Raw genomic sequence first — 20,178 nt, forward strand, 5'->3', positions numbered from 1 at the left:
GAGCAGAGAGCCCGATGCGGGACTCGATCCCAGGACTCTGAGATCATGACCTGAGCCGAAGGCAGTGGCTTAACCCACTGAGCCACCCAGGCGCCCCATTTTTTCTATTTATTTGAAAAAAATTGATGGGATTTTGATAGACCATAGAGTTGAGGGTCTATTTCTGGGCTCTCTACTCTGTTCCATTGATCTATGTGTCTTTTTTTTTGTGCCAGTAGCATACTGTCTTGATGATGACAGCTTTGTAATAGAGCTTGAAGTCTGGAATTGTGATGCCACCACAATTTCAAAATTTCTTTTTCAATATTCTTCTGGCTATTCAAGGTCTTTCCTGGTTCCATGTAAATTTTGGGATTATTTTTTCTATTTATTTGAAAAAAATTGATGGGATTTTGATAGGGGTTGTATTAAATGTGTAGATTGCTTTGGGTAGCATAGACATTTTCATTGGCACATGCTCTTTCCTGAGATGGTGGCTGGATGTTGGATGTTTGAGGCTTGGCTGAGGCTGAAGGAGTCACTTCTAGGCTTGCTCACATGTTGTGGATAGGCCTTCATTCATCTGCATTCATCTCAGGCTGTTAGACTGAGGGCCTCAGTTCTCTGCTGGTTGTTGGCCAGAAGCTGCTCTCAGTTCTTTGCCATGTGGACCTTTCCATTGGACACCTTGTAATGCAGCTTCTGACTTTATCCAGAGTAAGGTGGGGGGAGGGAAGCAGGGAGAGTTGGGCAGAGGGAGGGAGAGACCAAACAGAAACTTGAGTTGTCTTTTTATAACTCCAAAGTTGCATATTGTTACTTCCTCTTTTATGGTTATTTGTTAAAATAAATGAAGTCCAGCCCACATTCAGTGCTTGGGGAATGGCCTCTACCTCTTGAAAAGAGGAGGATCAAAGAATTTGCAGGCATTAAAAAAAAAAATACCACAGCCACCAACATTGCTGCCTGCTGATCATTTCCATCCTCTCCTCTCCTCACCATTCTGTCTGACTCACAGGGCTGTTCTCCTGCCTGTGCCACCAACTTCCCTCCTGGATCTGGGCATTTCTAGAGAATATGAAGGTGCACTTGACCAGACTCTGGGCTGTGAGAGAAGCCTCCACCAAGACCTGCCCCAGCCTTGCAGGCAGGGCTCTGAGACCAGGGACTGAAGAGCTTCAATCCAACACCAGAGAGAAAGGATTGGTTTCCAGAGACTTGATGCATCTCCTGGGACAAAGACGGAAACTGATCCTGGTAGGGCCTAGCTTTGGCCCTGGAACCTCCATCAAAAAGTGATCCATGCTATCAGTGAATGGAATCAGATATTCCTAAGAATATTTCATATGGTACTTCCAAGCTTGAGAGTGAGGGACAAAGCCTGTGGAAGGAGAAGCATGTTGTGAGAGAATCTCCTTGTAAATTCTTCCCTCTATAATGCTGAAACCATCCAGTCATCCAGAGAGGTGCCTGGGTCCACCATTCCCAGAGATCACTTTATCTAGCTTCAAAGACCGGTAGCTTGCTCGGGGTAACATACTCACTTTGGTTCTTATGTTACTTTATCTCTCACTTGATGCCGTGGCCCACCCTTCCATTTTCTCTCTCTCTCTCTCTCTCTCTCTCTTTCTTTCTTTATTATTCTCCTTCCTTCCTTCCTTCCTTCCTTCCTTCCTTCCTTCCTTCCTTTTGACATTTTCTTTCTTTTAAGATTTTATTTATTTGTCAGAGAGAGGGAGAAAGAGAGAGAGAGAGAGAGAAAGAAAGAGTGAGTGCACAAGCAGGGGGAGAAGCAGGAAGAGGGAGAAGCAGGCTCCTGCTGAGCAAGAAGCCTGATGCAGGGAGCCTGATGCAGGGCTCGATCTCAGGATCCTGGGATCACGACTTGAGCCGAAGGCAGATGCTTAAGAGCCTGAGCCACCAGGCATCTTTTTTTTTTTTTTTTTAAATGTGTTCTCCTCCCTTCCCTTTTCTTGGATGCCATTAAGGGCTCTCTCCAGGCTCTCCTGGCCCTTTTGTGACCACATTATCTATGTCTTTTTCACTGAGTTCTCTTCTTGCTGCCCTGTGATGCCTTCAGTTCCATTGGTTACCCTCCCCCTCCTCCTAAGGAGATCCTTTCGACCTTTCTCTCTGTGATCTTTCCCCAAGTATTTCACCAAGTACCAAGGCTCCACCTACCACCCACACTTGATGATTTCTAAATTGACATCTCCAGCGTGTCCTCTCTCCTGAACATAGACTCGTATTTTCTCCCTGACACCTGAACATGTTCCCAAAATGTCTCATCTGCACAACAGATGTCATGTGCTGAAAGTAACTCTGTATCACTCTCTGCAAGCCCGCCATCCCTGTCTCAGCTAATGTGTGGCCCACCCACTCTGTGGCCCAATTTGGGAAACTTGGTGTCATCCTTGACTCCTCCCTTGTGCTCACACCCTTTGTCTAGCAGGCATCATGTCTTGTTGACCAGGTCTACCTCTCAAATATTTCCCACACTTATCCCCACAGTTATAAGACTGGTTCTCTACTAGTGTCCCAACTCTGAAGCCCAAGCTGCACATTAGTAGGAGCTTTTGTCTGTGTAATTCATTGTTTAGCACTTCCCACAATGCCTGGCACATCATAAGTGCTCAATAAAAATTTGTAGAATAATTTTTACTGGATATTATAACTTGTCTTCCTTCCTGGGATTGATCCTTGCGTCGGTCTCCCTGCGTGGTGGGAAGCCTGCTTCTCCCTCTCTCTCTCCCCCGCTTGTATTCTTTCTCTTGCTGTCTCTCTCTCTGCCAAATAAATAAATAAAATCTTAAAAAAAGAATCTCTGAGGATTCCTCAGTGCCTACAGAAGCAAATTCAGATCTTCCTGCCTGTATAAGGGAAAGACTTTGACAGTCTTTCTCCTTACAGTTTTAGCATCATCTTTTGCCACTTGCCTTTTCTTCTGGTTCCTTGAGCCACACTGGTTTGCTTAAGTGGATCATGTACTTTAAATTTCCTGATAGTTCTTCTCCCTGTAGTGCTCTTTTCTCTCTCTCTCTCTCTTTTTTTTCCCACTTAGAAAACTCCTCTTGGGGGCACCTGGGTGGCTCAGTGGGTTAAAGCCTCTGCTTTCTGCTCGGGTCATGATCCCAGGGTCCTGGGATCGAGCCCCGAATCTGGCTCTCTGCTCCGCGGGGAGCCTGCTTCCTCCTCTCTCTCTGCCTACCTGCCATCTCTCTCTGTCAAATAAATGAATAAAATCTTAAAAAAAAAAAAAAAAAGAAAAAAGAAAACTCCTCTTGGGGTGCCTGGGTGGCTCAGTGGGTTAAAGCCTCTGCCTTCGGCTCAGGTCATGATCCCAAGGTCCTGGGATCGAGCCCTGAATCGGGCTCTCTGCTCAGCGGGGAGCCTGCTTCCTCCTCCTCTCTCTCTCTGCCTGCTTCTCTGCCTACTTGTGATCTCTGTCTGTCAAATAAACAAATAAAATCTTTTAAAAAAAGAAAAGAAAAGAAAACTCCTCTCCATCCTCCAAGGCCCAGATCAAATATTATCTGCTCTCTGTGTCTTTCCCCAAGTCCCCCATTATTTATTTCTTTTCCATCTGTAAGCATTTTATTTGTTCTCCTGTTACAGTGCTTAGTATATTGTATTATAGTCATTTAAAAAAATATGACCTTAATAGTTATTTGTTGCTGTATAACAAATTACAGCTTACAACCTAACAGCTTAAAACAACAAACATTTATTATCTCATAGTTTCTGTGGGCAGGAATCCATATGGTTTAGTTGAGTGCCTCTGGATCAAGGCCTCCCATGAAGTGGTGGTCAGCTTGTCATTTAGGGCCATGGTCTCATCTGAAGGCTTGATGGGAGAGGATCCAATTCCAAGCTCACTCACATGGTTGTGACAGGATTCATTTCCCCCCAGGCTATTGGACTGAGGCCTCCCCTTATTTGTCACCATATGGACTTCTCCATAGAGTATCTCACAACATAGTAGCTGGTTTCCCTTAGAGTAGTTTTTGAGAAAACATAAGAGAGGGTTCCAATGATGCAAGCCACACTCTTTTTCATTACTCAGTGTTGGGGGGAAATCCCATCACTTCTCATATTCTGCTTGACAGAGGTGAGTCAGTAAGTCTAGCCCACACTTAAGAGAATTACACAAGCTTATAAATACCAGGAGAGGGGAAATTTTGGTGGCCATCTTACAGGCCACCTATCATACTTCCTAAACTTGAGCTCCTCAAGGCAGAATCCATGTCTCATTTTTCTTTGAAACTTCATCATTTAGCACAGTTCCTAGCAGTTAATAGGTGCTTAATGAATTTAGTCAAATTAAATAGTATTATCTCTCAATAAGAACCTGATCACATCAGGTAAACTGCAGCCAGAAGAACCCTCAAAAATAGAATAAAAATGATTTAAAAAATAAAATGTAAAACAAAGTGTCACAAAGGGTCACAGGCATACTCTCAGTCTTCTGCTTCTAGATACTTCTATGATTGCCTCCCTGTTTCACATAGAAAAAGACAAAAAAGCAAGAAAGTATCTTTTTCCTTTTGGCTTAGTACAACTTTGAAATATTTTTGAAAGAAATAAATAATACCATCTCAAGGTCCTCAGAGAATTCAAGAACTTAGACTACTCATGAATCCATCTTCCAATTTATGGAAGATTGGCAGCTGGAGGATACAGGTAATCACGTGTTGATGAATCACTGTTCTTTTCCACCAACTATCCATCAGTTACATCACAAAACCCTCTGGAAGGAAGCACAGGGGTTACACAGGGATTAAACACAATCTGAGCAACAGTTTCTTCATCAGGCTCTCTTTAGCCAAGGCCCATGGCTAGATTCTCCTAATGTCCAGAGAGGCCTGAGATGCACAACCAATGTCAGGGATTCTTATCTGATATTGATGTTGGGCCCTGGAAAGTGATTCAGTCTGGCCTCCACACACTTGTGGAGCAAACCTCACCAGCAGATGGTTGCCTACAATCTCAATTCCAGCTAAAGGTTTGAAAGACGAGTCAACCTGAGTTGCTTCATTCCAATGATTACATTTCTCCCTCTGCCCAAAGAGGTCCTTTCTATTTTTTACTCTGGGTCTTTCCTGAGTATCTCATCAAATGCCACGGCTTCATCTACCACCCACACCTGATGATTTCTGAATCTACATCTCCAGTCTGTCCTGTCTCCTGAATATATGTTGGTGACCCTCTTCTTCCACTGCTTGCCAGGCAGTACCTGTGCCCTGTCCCATGACCTGCTCAACCCAGATCTAATATTCTTCATGGATGAAAACTCTCCCAAGGCCTCTGCCTGCAGATTCATTGACAGCACATCTGATTAGTGCAACTTCTTGCATGGATGTAGGTGGTGAGGTTGATGAGAAGTGCTTTAGGTTTCTAGACTTCTTTTGCTTTCTTTCATAGTATTGAACAAGTACTGGGCTCATCCAGTGAAAAAATAGAAGTGAATTCTAGCAGTACTAACTACTTATTTTAATTTCCTTCCTAGTTTTTTTTTTCTCACTTTTGAGTTTTAGCTGGTGAACTTTAGAAGACTTGTTTATCCCACCGACCAGATGGGCTATTTGGGATTAATGGTATCTCTGAAAATACTGTTCATGAGTGGCATAGGAAGGGCCACAGCTTTGTGGATAGCAGATTTTTATCCTTTCATTTAGTATATTGGAAAACTAACACTCACAGAGGAAAAATGACTTGTCCAACAGACTCAGAGGCTGCAGTAGATCTCAAATTATGGTATTTATCCCATGAGGATAGGATTTGGTTTTTCTCATTGCTGTATTCCCAATGCCCAGAAAAGTGCCTACCACATTTATCTATTCAACAGATACTATTAAGAGAATGAGCAAATGGATAAATCATCACTGGTCCTCAGGTGTGGTGATGAATTAGGGATGCTGGTATCATTACTGTGGCTCTTGACATTCTAATAGCCCCATCCTAATGGCCCCAATCTGGGCCAGCCAAGTAACTTCTATAAATCCAGGTCAAGTCTGCCTCATCCTATTATTTAACTTTGAGGGGATCAACCACATACCCTCAGGTTTATAGCTGAGACTCTATCTTGGACCATTCTTGACCCTGAAACTTGGGGGGGTACTTCTAGGGCCCTTTGAGAATAGTGCCATGAGCCCTTAGCTGTTTAGCCCCATTAAATGTGTCCTTAATGCTTTTGTACAAATATGCTTTCTATTGTTATTGATAATAATGACCACTGCACCAATCTCTGTGGCTTGCCTCCACCTGGTACTTGGGTGCCCTAGAGTTTGGCAGCTTTGTGGGAGGATAAGCAGACCTCTAAGATGAGTTGAATTTGCTGCTGCACAGTGAAGTGTTTGTTTGAACAAAATGCAGCTAGGGCTCACACCATCATTTATTTTTAATGCATTTTTGTTTGTTTGGTCTTTACCCTTTCTACTCTCTTTCTCCTCTTTTCCCTTTGAAGTACACTAAAAATGGTAAGGAAGAAAGGGAGCCACGCAGGTGCCTCTGGAATGCTATTGTGATCATCGATTTGCAGATGTCTTAGCATTAGAAGTAACGTTGGGGAAGGTGAGGGTTGAATCTGCAGACCATTGCTGAAGGTTTACAAAGCAGGGCTTGGGAAAGCATCCATGTGAAGAAGCAGTGCCTGGTTAACATACTTGCCATAGCATATGTGTGCAGAGGTTGAATTCTTGATTGTTCAGAATTGGTTCGCCCCTTTACAGATGAAATATAATGACTCAGAGCCTCATTCCCTCCACCTGACAAGCTGGGTCTCAAAGTGAAGGGTGAGGGGGAGAAATAGAGGGAGGGAGAGGCTGAGACAGAGACAGAGAGGAGTGAGGGAGAGAGAATAAATGAGAACGAATGGATCTGATTGAATGAGAGGCTTCCCAAAGTGAGCTACTAATACTTTTTTCTCCTCAAATTACTCTTTAGCATGAATGATTCCAATTTGATGGCATTTTGCATAATTCTTCAGTTAAAGCTTCTTATATAATTTTGCAGTATGTAAATATTAGAAATTTTATGTGTGTATGAATATAGAGAAGTGTTAGAAATTTGAACCAAATTATTTTTTAATGAATGCCCATGGAGACTTGTTTTTGGTGCCATTTCAGCCTGGAATCGATCCTATGTATTTTATATAATGTAATTTCTGTAAACTAAGCATCAGACCAAGGAGCACAGTTTGAGGTTTGTACCTACTTGCCCAGGAATCATGGATACTTAGGTTTTTCTTTCCCGAGAAATTAATTTTTAAGAGATCAACATTGATAAATAAGGTAATAAAACATAATTAGATGTTTATAATTTCACAATGAATAAATAATAGACTATGCTAGTTCCACAACACATTATTATTTGTATCTGTTTTATTTATATTTTCAGCACATACCTAGCAAGATAATGTTGTGTTTTTTTTTTTTTTTTTCCTGGAGCTATAATTTGATCAGCAATGTGGCCTAGCCTAGTCCAAATTAAATATTGGTGATGATGAAATAAAAGACTCTTTTAATAAGGACCATAATATAAGAGATGCATGTCACAGCCCCGTGTCCAGTTTTGCCCAGGGTTTGTTGACAATTAACTGTGTTTTTCTTGCGGTGCTGAGTATCTGTAGAGAGACATTGACTGGTTAATGACTTCTTTTAGCTTCTAAGTCACAATTGTAATGTGAGCTTAATCAACAAGGCCTGTTTAGATATTTTTGTCCCTGAAAGGTTGGAAATATCCACGTGTGTGGGCAGTAGTACGTGAGCAAATGTAGGCATAGGCAAGCTCTGAGAGTGAAATTGGTTCTCGACTGGTTATCTCTCCATGCGCCTTCTCAAATACCACGAAATCCCATTTGCTGTTCCTGGCAATTCTCCATCCAGGGGTTCTGAAAAGACAAGAAATGGGTTCTTTAGGTGGTGAGGGAGCAGTCCCTGCTTTCAGATGCTGGCCCTTCTCTCTTTCACTGAGCTCAGCAGACTCTAGTCAGCCACCGTAGCCTTGGGGATGGGTTTCTTTCTGAGAAGCTTCTTATACCCGGCTGGTTCCCTCTTTCTTCCCATCTTCTGAAATAGCACCCTGAAGACAAATTGCTATTGTCTGAAAACCTTGTTCGGAAGTTCCGTTTCCTGCCATGGTGGCCATGTGTTAAATTCCCCCCCCCACCCCAACATTTATGGAGGTCAGTTTTGGAAGGGGTTAGCGTTGCATTAGGAAGGCCTCTTTGCACCAAGTCACTATCGGACCAATTAAGCAAGCAGGCAGATTTACTGAACCCTCCTGATAGAACGAATCTGGCGGAATGCTCAGGAAGGACTTGGTTTCTAATGATCTGGCTGGGCTGAATCATGCACACTGCACCACTTTCTAAATTCATTTTGGTAATTGGAATCTTATAAATGTCCTGTTGAATCATCTGGACCAGGGGGACCTGGGATGGGTTGTTTCCCCTTCACTCCACTGGGCTAGTCGAATAGCAGTACAGGTATTCCTTGTTTTAAGAAAACTGAGGATGAGAGGAAAAAAAAAATCTACATTTCCAAGCAAATGCATTAGAGACTGATAGTTAACTTTACAAAAGAGTTAAGAATCTTTAAGTAGTGAGTGACTGTACATAAATTGTTCTACAGCAGCATGTCTCTTTTTTTCTACCCTTGAATTGGGAAGACTGTATCTACCGTCTTACTTTGAAGAGTTTTATGAAGTAGTTGTGGGCAAAAATAGGGAGTTCTAGCAGTCAAACTTAGAAGTGGGCTACTAGCATTTTCCTTAGAAACTTCTCCCTTTGTCCAACAGTGTGCATTATTTCAGTCATTTCCACGGTAGATAAGAATTTGTATTCTTACAGTTTTATCTGGTGAATGACTTTTCCAGTTAGTGGAGTTAGGCAGGAGGCAGCCCATCTGTTATGGCAACACTGAGGACTTAGCTCTGGACATAATTTTTGCACCTGCTAATGGCTGCTGGGGGGACTTTAGTTCTTGTGCCTCGTCTTCCCCAGCTAAGAAGTTGCATCCCCCACTTTCTTCTTGAACCTCAGTGACACCTGGGTTCTGAGCTGAAGGACCTCTCCAGCCAGCAGTGAGGCTGATCTGACTTCTGCATTTTTCTGGGGGTACTGGGGGAGCTGGGAGAAGGCAGTGTGAACTTTGTCCCCTTCCTTTGGGTTTGAAGGTCCTTACGGGAGGCTGATGACTTTCTCAAGACAGGAACACAGAAAACCCCGCAGGGATTTTTTTCAGAGACTTCCAACAGGAGTTTCCAAAACCCATTTGCTACTGTTCACTGGTCTAAAGCTATTCCAAAAAATGTCTTCAGAGCTCGGCATCATGGTCTAGGAGAACGTGAACATAGCATTAGCTCTTAATAAATATTTATGGAATGTTGTTGGCACAAAACACACATACCACCCTCCACCCCTACCCACAGAGGCACTCCACATGCACATTTGACTACTGAATTCCGTGTCGTGCTCTGGAATGTGCTGACCTTCCTTCCGAGGGAAGATGACACTGTGCAAGTGTTATTATTAGTAGGGCAGCTTTTGCTCTGATCTGTCAACACTCCCTCACCCCGGCTCTTTATTAAGCAATGACAAACTCAAGAACCTGGGGCAGTCGACACAACTAAACCCCCCCACCCGCCCCCTTCTTGAAATCTCTTCTTTTGGCTGCTCTGACCCCATTCTTGCACAGTTTGTGTCTACCTCTCTGGCCGTCCTTCCCAGTTTCCTCGCTTGTTTCTTTCTTTTCATTGTTCAGTAGTTGAATCTAGGGCTCCTCTACAAGCAGTCCTAACCCTTTTTCTCTCTTTTCTTCTCTCCTCATCCTTTCTCTTCTCTTTTCCCTTTTCTTGGATAACTTTCATTTGTTCTCATGGTTTTGATGACTGCCAATTTAGCAACGGCTCCTAAATTGATATGTCCAGTCTACATTTCTCTTTTGAGTTAGAAATCCATATCTTTGAGTATCCCCGTGACATTTCCACCAGCGGTCTCCCAAACTTTGCAAGTTCAATATGCCCCACACAGAGCCCCCGCCCCCCCAACATCCCCCACCACATCTGCTTCCTCGCTGCTTGCTATACTCTTTCTTATCTGGGTAAGTTTCTCTGTAACCCACCCAGTTTCTTAGGTCAGAAACTTGAGACTCTGTCTCATTATCCCCACATGCTCAACCTTCAAAGAATGGTCGGGTCCTATCCATTATTTCTTTACCATTCTGAAATTTCCACCTTGGCTTAACGATCCTCGTCTCTCTCCCAGTAGCCGCGTCAGCCTTCTAACTGGCTTCCTGGCAGCAATTCCTACACCTCTCCTTTCCCCTGCCCCCCACAAATTCTTTTCTTAGACAGAAGCTTCTTCCTTCCTTCCTACCTTCCTTTTTGATGACTTAAATCTTTATTTGTGCTTTCCTTATTTAAAAATACCCTTCCAACTTTCTATCCTGAAAGGATGATAGCTTCGTAGAAAGTCACAAAAATATATTATAGGGAGGTCCCGTGTGTCGGTTTTCCCCAATGGTCACAGCTTTCGTCACTACGGTACACTCTCAGAACCAGGCAATTGACGTCGATGAATTAGTCCTATTTTACCAGTTTTACATGCAACACAGACGTATGGTGTTTATGTGTCTGTGTGTGTATGGCTCTGTGCAGTCTGACCACATATGTAACCACCACCACCATCAAGGTACAGACTGCTTCGTTACCCCCATCGGTATCTCGTGCTAAAGAATGCTCCTTTAAAGCCCAACGGGATCCAGTCACCACCTTGCTTAAAACCCTTTAATGAGGGGCGCCTGGGCGGCTCAGTCGGTTAAGCGTCTGCCTTTGGCTCATGTCACGATCTCAGGGTCCTGGGATCGAGCCCCGTGTTGGACTCCCTGCTCAGTGGGAAGCCTGCTTCTCCCTCTTCGTCTCCTGCTCCTCCTGCTTGTGCTCTCGCTCTCTCTCTTTCTCAAATAAAGGAAATATTCTTTAAAAAATGCATTAATGGTTTTCAAGCCCCAAATCCTTAAGAAAGTGCTATGGGTGCCTGTGTCTTCTGGCTCCAGCTGCCTCTCCTGCTGCCCCTCCCCTGCCCCCAGCCCTCACCAGCCCTGCCAAAGTCCTCTTCATCTGCCAGGTATCAGCTTTAAAGATCTTTCTTGGAAGGTTTCCTTGACACCTCTGACTAGGTGAGGATCTCATGTGGTTTGTTTTCATTATGATTTGCCTTTATGGAACCCCTCACATGTGTGTACGTAAATAGATAACGCATGTGGCTTATGAATTTGAGTTCTCTCTGGTTGCACTGGAAGGGCCCCGGTGTCTTGCTCACCACCTTGTCTTTTCTGCCCACTGCGATGGCTGGCCTAGCGGGTGCTCAGTGAGTGCCTGTTAAGGTCACGAACAATTATTGCAAGTCCGCTGGCTGTGGCTAAGATGTGGCCTGAGGCCATAGAACTGGACAAAATCGACTTGTGTGTATGGGTATCTGTTCCATGGACTCATCTTCAACCTTCCCAGGGGTGCCCTATCTGAGAAACCAGACATCATGGCCCAAACCACTCGAAACCTCAAGCTGGTGTTTTCTCTCTTGCTCCCACCGCAGTATTGTCTCTGGGAGATTGGAATAGAGGGCAACCCTGGCCAGTGTTCTTCTGAGACAGATCTTTGAGATGTTTCCAAGAAGATTAGCTGGGTGGTGGCGTTGGGGGGGCACCTGGATGGCTCAGTCTGTTAAATATTTGCCTTCGGCTCAGGTTATGATCCCAGGGTCCTGGGATCGAGTCCTGCATTGGGCTCCCTGCTCATCAGAGAGCCTGCTTCTCCTTCTCCCTCTGCCTCCTTCTCTGCCCACTTGTACTGTCTCTCTCTGTCAAATAAATGAATAAAATCTTTTTAAAAAAAGAATATGAGCTGGATTTTTATCTAGGCTTCTTTCTTTCTGGGTCAGTGTCACAGTGTCACTTTGAGAGGGTTATTCGTCTAGAGCTGTGGGAGCTCCTAAGTTGGATGGCACCTGGTGAGTCCTTGAAAGGCTTTTAGATCTTTCCTCTCCCGGTGCTTCCCTGGGTTCCTTGCGAAGCGTCCCCCATGCTCCCCACTGATGAGTCATTTCCATCCCCAGTCTTACTCCCTCAGAGACAAGTCTGTGGGGTTTGCATCTGTGGAGCCTCATAGTTGAAGGGTCCTTATGTTCACTGCATAGATAGTGTGTTCCCAAGTGACCGCAATGTAACCAGCAGCCTCAATACTTGGAAGGGAGGAAATGGGGGACCTCTTGCTGGGATGTGGCTTTGCCGAGTGATGGTGGTGTCATTTGGGGTCCTGACCATCTTTGGAGGGTACTAGGTTGGTGGGACTAACGCTAGCTGATGTCCCATCTCTGTGCTATCCTTCTTCGGAAGCACATTTCCTTATGTGCAAGGAGCAGCACAATGCGCTACATGGCTGGTTTGGCAGAGCTGGGAGCTCCGGAGCACGGCGAGCCCCCAACAGTAGGCAAAGCCCTCAGTTCTTCTGTGACAGAGTCAGTTATGGGCTTCGCCCTGGGTGCTCTGAGCAGATTCCTGTAAAATCTGGGAACATCACCCAAGTTCCTCTTCCCTGCCAAATAGAAGGTCAAGTGTCTTCACGTTCTGTGGCTCCTAGCTGTCCTCTCAGTGCTGGCACTGACCCTAATGCTGACATTTCTGCTTCTTGCAGGTCACCCAACATGCCTGCAGTTCACCCTGAACATGACCGAGGCTGTCAAGACCTACAAGTGGCAGTGCATAGAGTGCAAATCTTGCATCCTCTGCGGAACCTCGGAGAATGACGTGAGTTTGGGACTTCGCTTGCAGGAGGGAGCACTCCAAGGGGTGGAGAGGAGGGCTCTTGTCACTGGTCTCCTGGGGAAAATGTCAGTTGGAGCCTCCCCACCCCCCTTGCCTCTAGGACCTTTGGGATCCTTGCACAACAGGGACCCTGGGTACTCTTTGTGCCTGTGGGGAGAGGTGTGGGAGGTGATGGCCCGAGGGTGCCTCACTGACCACTTGCCCTCCAGGGCTCAATGAGAGACAGCGTTGCCTGCTGCTTCTGCTTGGGATATGCTCAACCGTTTGTTTACACCACATTCAAGAGTATGTGATTTCACTGGGTATAAATGTTAGCTATAATAAATGCAGAATTAGAAAAAAAAACCCACTTTCATTATAGACAATTTCAGACTTATGCAAAGGAGCAGAAATAATGAAACTGATGTAGCCTTTTACCAGCTTCAGCTCTGATCAATACATGTCCAACCTTGTTTTATAAATACTCCCACCTCCTCCCACATAATTCCAGTCATGATATCACTTTACTTGTCAATATTCCATAGGTTTACGAAAAAGAGAAGGACTTACTTTTTAACAAAAATGATAAATATGTTAATGCAGCTAAAAAAATCAATAATTTCTTGATATAATCAAACATGCAGTTAACATCCTAATTGCTGCAATTGTTTTAAATGCTGTCTGGTCTTAAATATTTTTTTATTATAGCTTTTTTATTTGAATTGGGATCCACATAAGGCCCATACATTGTGACTAGTTGATATTTTCTTTTGGGAGGGGGGAAGGAGGGGCAGAGAGAGAATCTTGAGCAGGCTCCATGCCCAGCACGGAGCCTGAAGCAGAGCTCCATCTCACAACTCTGAGCTCATGACCTGAGCCCAAATCGAGAGTCAGATGCCTAACTGACTGAGCCACCCAGGCGCCCCTATTTTTATTTTCTTTTTTTTTTTAGGTTTTATTTATTTATTTGAGAGAGAGAGAGAGAGAGAGCACGAGGTAGGGGGAGGGTCAGAGGGAGAAACTATAAAAAAATGAGGCAGATTCCATACATTGAGATGGAATAATTTCCAGTTTATTTCCAAATTTGCTGTTGTTAAATGAAGAAAGCTAAGTAAAGACAACATCTATATAGTCTGCTGTCATTCTTGTAAGAAAAGTGTAAGAAAATATACACGTATCTGTTACTTGTGTTAAAGAAATACAGGAAGGATAACGTAAAGGAACTAAAGAGACTGATTACCTACCAGTGGGTGGGAATGGGATAGAAAGAATGGGGAAACAGGTGTGGGATAGTAGGGAAAAGGGGAGATGGCACTTCTCGGGGGATGCCTTTTGGTACAGCTCTGACGCTTAGGACCAACGTATTGTTGCACATATCCTGTTACAGGTAAATACCAAAACCAGCTAGGATGTAGGGGGGTGGGGACTAAACTGGGATATGAATAGTAGCAAATGAACCTAACTATAATGTAAATAGAGCAACCATATTGAGGGGTGGGGAAGGAAAGAACTAACTTTTGTAAATTTAGAAAGCTGTATATGACTGTATTTTAAGACTAAAGGCAGAAATGACTATGTAAATATTATACTTTAGTTGGTAAATGTGGTTCTTTTTTAAAAAATATTTTATTTTTTAAAATTTATTTGACAGACAGAGGGAGATCACAAGTAGACAGAGAGGCAGGCAGAGAGAGAGGGGGAAGCAGGCTCCCTGCTGAGCAGAGAGCCCAATGCAGGACTTGATTCCAGGACCCTGAGATCATGACCTGAGCTGAGGCAGAGAATTAACTCACTGAGCCACTCAGGCTCCCCTAGTAAATGTATTTCTTACAGGCATGTAAGTTAGTCACTCTGCAACTACTTTATGTGTGTCCAGGTGTGAACTAATAATGATACATTTTACTAATGAGAGCCAGGTTTCTCAATGTCAGAGAAAGAATAATCAAACAGAGGGAAGGCTACACTGAATCCTGTCGTGTTGGGTGGAATAGGGGGTATCAGGGAATGTTTTGATACAACATGTTGTGTGTATATATGTGTGTATATATACACACACACACATATATATGTATATACATGTATGCATACATATAGATAGATACAGAAATAAATATAGATGTGGGCATGTGTCCTACGTATACATTTACTTTCTAATTCTATTGGCTGGGAGGTCCTAGAAGCAATGACAACCCAGCGGCAGTGAGAATCCATGGTACCCAGATATTGGTTTCTAAATACCATTCTCCAATAAAAGGAACTAGGAACCCTTGGATAAATGGCTGATGCTAGGGTTGGAAAATATAAGGGGAGCTTGGAATATCCTGTGGTGCTGGACAGTAGGGAAATGCTCAAGAATTGATAAGGCACATCTAAAGGACACAGGAACTAATTTTTGAAGGAACTCCTAATGGTAAGTCTAGGACAAGTTGAACAACAAAATAAATAATGATAGTGTTGAATTGTAATTCAAAGAACAAAATTCATGCTGATATTACAAAACTTGAATAAATAAATAGGGAAGAGTTAAACTCTTCCTCAGAACAGAATTACAATTAATAAATGTAGAGGGAAGAAGGAAATCACTGGTAGGTAAGCATCGCCGTTCTGGTTGTTGTGAGCAAGATCTGGCTCACTAATGCCAAAATTAGTGAGAAAAGTATGGTCAGAAACAGAATATTTGCATAATCTCAAAGTATCTCTCTCACCAGATTACTTTTAATACATTACAAAGGGAAAAATTACAACATTATAGTGGAAAAACTGACAGACACTACTTTACACAAATCAGAGTAACATTATTAGTAACAAGACAGATTGGTATCAATGTGCCCCCATACGATACACTGAGAAGGGTACATCATCTCTTTTGTAGTATTCTTGCCAAAAGTGTATAACCTCAATCTCCTCATGAAAAAAGATCAGACAAACTCAAAGTGAGTGACATTCTACAAAATCACTGGCCTACTTTCTTCAAAAGCATCAAGGTTGTGGAAGATAAAGAAACTGAGAAACTGTCATAGATTCAAGGACACTAAGAAAACATGACAACTAAATACAATGTAAGATCCTGGATTGGGTACTGGAAAAGAGGGCAGAAGTGCGAAAACTGGTGAATTTCAAATGAGGTCTGCAGCATAGTCAATAGTATAATGTTAATATTATATCTGGCTTTTCATAATTGTACTATCATAACATAAGATGGTAACATTAAGGGAAGCTGAGTAAAGTGTGTACAGAAACTCTCTGTACCATTTTGCAATGTTCTCTGAGACTAAAATTATATCAAGATAATAAATTTAAAAAAATAGGATGTTTCCCTAGCATCTTCCAAAGGTGACAACCTTTTTTTTTTTTTCAGTAGTATCTTTATGAACTCAAGGATTTAAACATATTTGATTGATTTCAATCCATTACAGTAAAAATTGTCTTGTATTTGGGCAGTGAGAATGCAATCAGTTTTGATCTTTAGTCCTTTTGACATGACCCCAATAGTATTTGCTTTCTAATATGTGAAAATATTTGCACATTTCATGCCCTGGACCTGGAACCAGCCATTTCTTCAAGACTCCTGGTTCCTTTTAGTGGCCAGTGATCTTTAGAGAACATAATAGGAGTGCTAGGGGTGCTGATTTTTACTGCTTTTGTCATTGTTTTGGGGCATTTTAAATGGACAAAACTAGACAATACGTTTTATTTGTTTTAAAGATAAAATGCTGAATTTGTATGCATATTTGAATTTATACTGATACTTCCAATTCATACGCAGAACTAACGGTAGGGTTTTTACTTAACTCAATCAATCTTACATCTGTATTTTCTTTCAAGTATGTCAAAATTCTTCTTAGTTACAACAAAATCACTCATTTGATACATACAGGTCTCAGAATATTAATTCCGCTATTACCACTAACAATGTGGTTTCTGGAAATACACACACACACACATTTTTGTTCTTAAGGTATATTTGACTCAGGATGTATAGTCAAGCTATGTAGTTTTAAAGTCACTTGGAATAGTTACTTTCTATGTGGTTATGCCATCAACGAATACATAATTAGATATACTTGTTTCATTTTTCTTTTTTTTAAGGGACAATAACAGTGTGAATTTTGTTTTATGACAATGAAAAATATTTACTCATTCCAGAATCAAGTCTCTTAAATAAACAGGATATTCAAAGAAATCTAGCTTCTGTTCCTACTCTTTCATACTATTCCCTCACTCTGCTCATAGGTGACCATTAAAAAAATTATGGCTTATCTTTTCCTTCTATTTAAATATAACATATTAAATGTATATGTGTATGAATCCATAAGAATTCATGTGTATGAATAAAAAAAAAAGAACACATTTTCTTACACAATAGTAGCAGACACCCCTGTTTTCCACACCTTGCTTTTTCAGTGGATGTCCTAGATTACTCACTCCACCACAATGTATGGACATAATTTTTTTTCCTACAGCTGCATAGTTCTTCATTAGTTTATTCAACCAGTCTCTTACTGATAGACATTTGGGTTGGTTCTGGTCTTTAGCTTTACAAATAGTATCAATATGGAGAGTTTTCATTGACTTGGCAGAGCTGTAGGGGAGGATTCAAGGGGTGAGGCTGCCAGGGAAGTAGGGTTCTTTGCACATAGTCAGAGATTTACCCTGCACAGACCAGAATGGGGTTCCTGTTCTACTGGAACTGTAGCCATTCTACTGGAACTAGTTCTTGGAGACTTGAGTGTTAGGAGGCATTTAAATTATGTTTTTCATTGGGGTTAGCATGAACTGGCTGATATGGGTGGTTTTGATAGGCAGTTCTCTTAAAAAGCACATGAGAAAGAAGAGAATGTGGTGCTAGACAACAATCAGCCCATGAAAAATGTATTTAAATCCACAGACGCCTGGTTTCCCTTTGGGAAAATCTGATCCAGGGTATTCTACCTTCTCATATTTCTTGTATCAGCACTATATCAGGAATTATGTGTCTTTAAGACTTTGGTAGTACTCTCTCTGACAAATCTCTCCCTATTTTCTGTTCCCATCCTAACTTATTCATCCTTGAATTATTCCTAAATTATACTGTAATATAGCTCACTTCAGCACCAAGACAATGGTGTAAATTTTTTTGGAGTAAACCACACTGTCCTGGTTTTCATCCTACCTCTTGGAGCCTATGTCTTAGTCTCTTTTTTTCTCTGCCTATCCCTCAAGATTGGTGTTCTCAGGGTCTGATTTTGGCCTTTATCTCAATAATGTTTTTTGAGTCCTTGATTTTTCAGAAGTTTCAATGAAAGCTATGGACTTACTCTTTTCTCAGAAAAATGTACTTTTGTACCTATACATTAAGTTGTGCATATGATTTCAAGAAGGTCATGGACATCCCTCCATGACCTCAAGTTCAAGGACATCTGTGACATACTCTGGGCTTCCTCTCTCAGGACCTCCATTATCATCTAATCACCAATGATTCCCAAATCCGTATCTCATGGTCAAGCATCTTTCCTGATGTCCAGCTGCCTCCAGGGCATCTCCATTGCGTGATCTGTGAATGTGCAGAACATGTCTCTAGCTTAGGCTGCATTCTGGCTCCCATGGATCTACTCTTCTGCTCACGTCTCAATGGGTAGCTGTATCATCTGGCTTGCTGACCAAGCACAACCTAGGAGACATTCTTGATTTCTTTGCCATCATCTAATCAATAACTTTCAAATGGGAACAAGACCCTTGCTTTTCCCCCATGCCACAATCCTAATTCAGGCCACCATCACCTCTTACCTGGATGGTGGTAGCAGCATTCTAAATGGTTTTCCAGGCTCTAGAACCAACCTTCCTCCACCCAGGCATCTATTCTTACACAGCAGCTGGGGAGATCTTTCTAAATTCCATGTGTGACCAGTCACTCCTCTGTTGCTAACTCTTCAAAGGCTTCCCATTGCCCTGTTGAAAAGTGTTAGTGTGATTAAAAAAAAAAAAAAAAAGTCTTCATGATATCTCCTGCCTTATTGCTTGCTTGCCAGGGTTTCCAACTTCAATACCTACTTTTTCCAGGATCATTGTGCTGAGGGGAGCCAAGGTGAGATTTGATGCAAAACTTAGTTTTGCAAATGTCTTATAAGCCATTCAAGCAGGTCCAAAGAATAGAGCGGAACTGAACCTGAATAATGGGGAGCAGATCACAAACACGTAGCTACTGTGTACCAGTTCTGAAGGAGATGTGGAGATGAGTTAAGACAAGGTTCTGCCCCAAAGGCCTTACAATCCATAAAGGAGTAGGCGAAGGAGGCATATTCCAAAAGAACTATTCAAGAAAACCTTCGTGCGTAGATGTCTACCACATGCCAGGCTTTGTGCCATGAAGGAAAACGCAATTAAATGTCATAAGAAAGAGGGAGGACTATGGGGATGCCAGAGGGGTGAGAGAACTTTCATTTGAGCTAGATTAGGGACATCTCTGTAGGATGGAGGAGCTGGAAGACTTGAAGGGTGGGTAGGGAATGGTCTAGAAGAGCAGGGGTCAGGGCCCGGGAGAGCATCTAGGCCCAGGGAACTTGGGGAGTGAAGGTGCAGACTGCATCCTTTGAAGTTAAACACCATGCTAGGGTCCTGTTCTCACCTGGGCTCCAGCCTCCAGCCCCTGAGGAGGCTCTGGGGATCTGAAGGGTGGCATCGCATTGTGTGCATTCCTCTATATTCTCGTAATGAAACCCTGAATAGGTTCTGAGGTGTTATGGATGTTACCATCAAGGATGGCCATTGCCCTTTTCACAGACGGAAAGGGTGAGCTTAAGAAGAATTCAGCTAAAATTTGCAAACATTTGAAGTATTTTCTGTGTACTAGACAATCCTTATGGGGAAGGTAGAAGCAAAGAGATGTGGTTTTCCTCCTTTATGGAAACAGAGTTATTGGCTACAGGAGTTCTGAAGAATAAGGAATCTCTTTAAACTCGAATGTAAGGTGGCAGTCAAGGCAGGCTTCTTGGAGGAGGCCTGATTTGAGCAGAACCCTAAAGTGGGAGTATGGTTGGCATAGTTGGGGAGGCAGGGGGATTTCCAGGCCTGGGCAAAGCACCGAGCACATTCAGGGGGCAGTGAAGACCTCAGCTGGTGCCTGGAAAGGGGCACTCAGGGAGATGGGTCTGCACGGACCAGTCTGGAGGAATATTCACTCTCTCTCTCCTCCCCTCTACCTACTCTGTCTTCCACCAGGACCAGCTCCTCTTCTGCGATGACTGTGACCGTGGCTATCACATGTACTGTTTAAATCCCCCTGTGGCTGAGCCCCCAGAAGGTAACGATGATGAGGTGGACAGTAGCAGCAACAGCTACTCCTACCACTTGGGGAGCCCTCACTATGGTGCGGGCCTTGTGCTAAGGCCTTTCCGTGTCTTGTCTCATTCAATCATCACAG

The 20,178-nt window shown here is 42.9% G+C and overlaps 1 protein-coding gene across 3 annotated transcripts in view; it reads left to right on the top strand.

The window, feature by feature from the left end:
* DPF3 (double PHD fingers 3) overlaps window positions 1–20,178 on the top strand; it is a 262,300-nt gene that overhangs the window by 231,990 nt on the left and 10,132 nt on the right. For all 3 annotated transcript variants that reach the window (XM_059373825.1, XM_059373821.1, XM_059373827.1), the window contains exons 9-10: window positions 12,670–12,782; window positions 19,977–20,058. In XM_059373825.1, the coding sequence (XP_059229808.1) occupies window positions 12,670–12,782; window positions 19,977–20,058 (195 nt within the window). The remainder of the gene's footprint in view (window positions 1–12,669; window positions 12,783–19,976; window positions 20,059–20,178) is intronic.

This window comes from Mustela nigripes, chromosome 13, assembly GCF_022355385.1.
Source record: "Mustela nigripes isolate SB6536 chromosome 13, MUSNIG.SB6536, whole genome shotgun sequence".
Taxonomy (NCBI): domain Eukaryota; kingdom Metazoa; phylum Chordata; class Mammalia; order Carnivora; family Mustelidae; genus Mustela; species Mustela nigripes.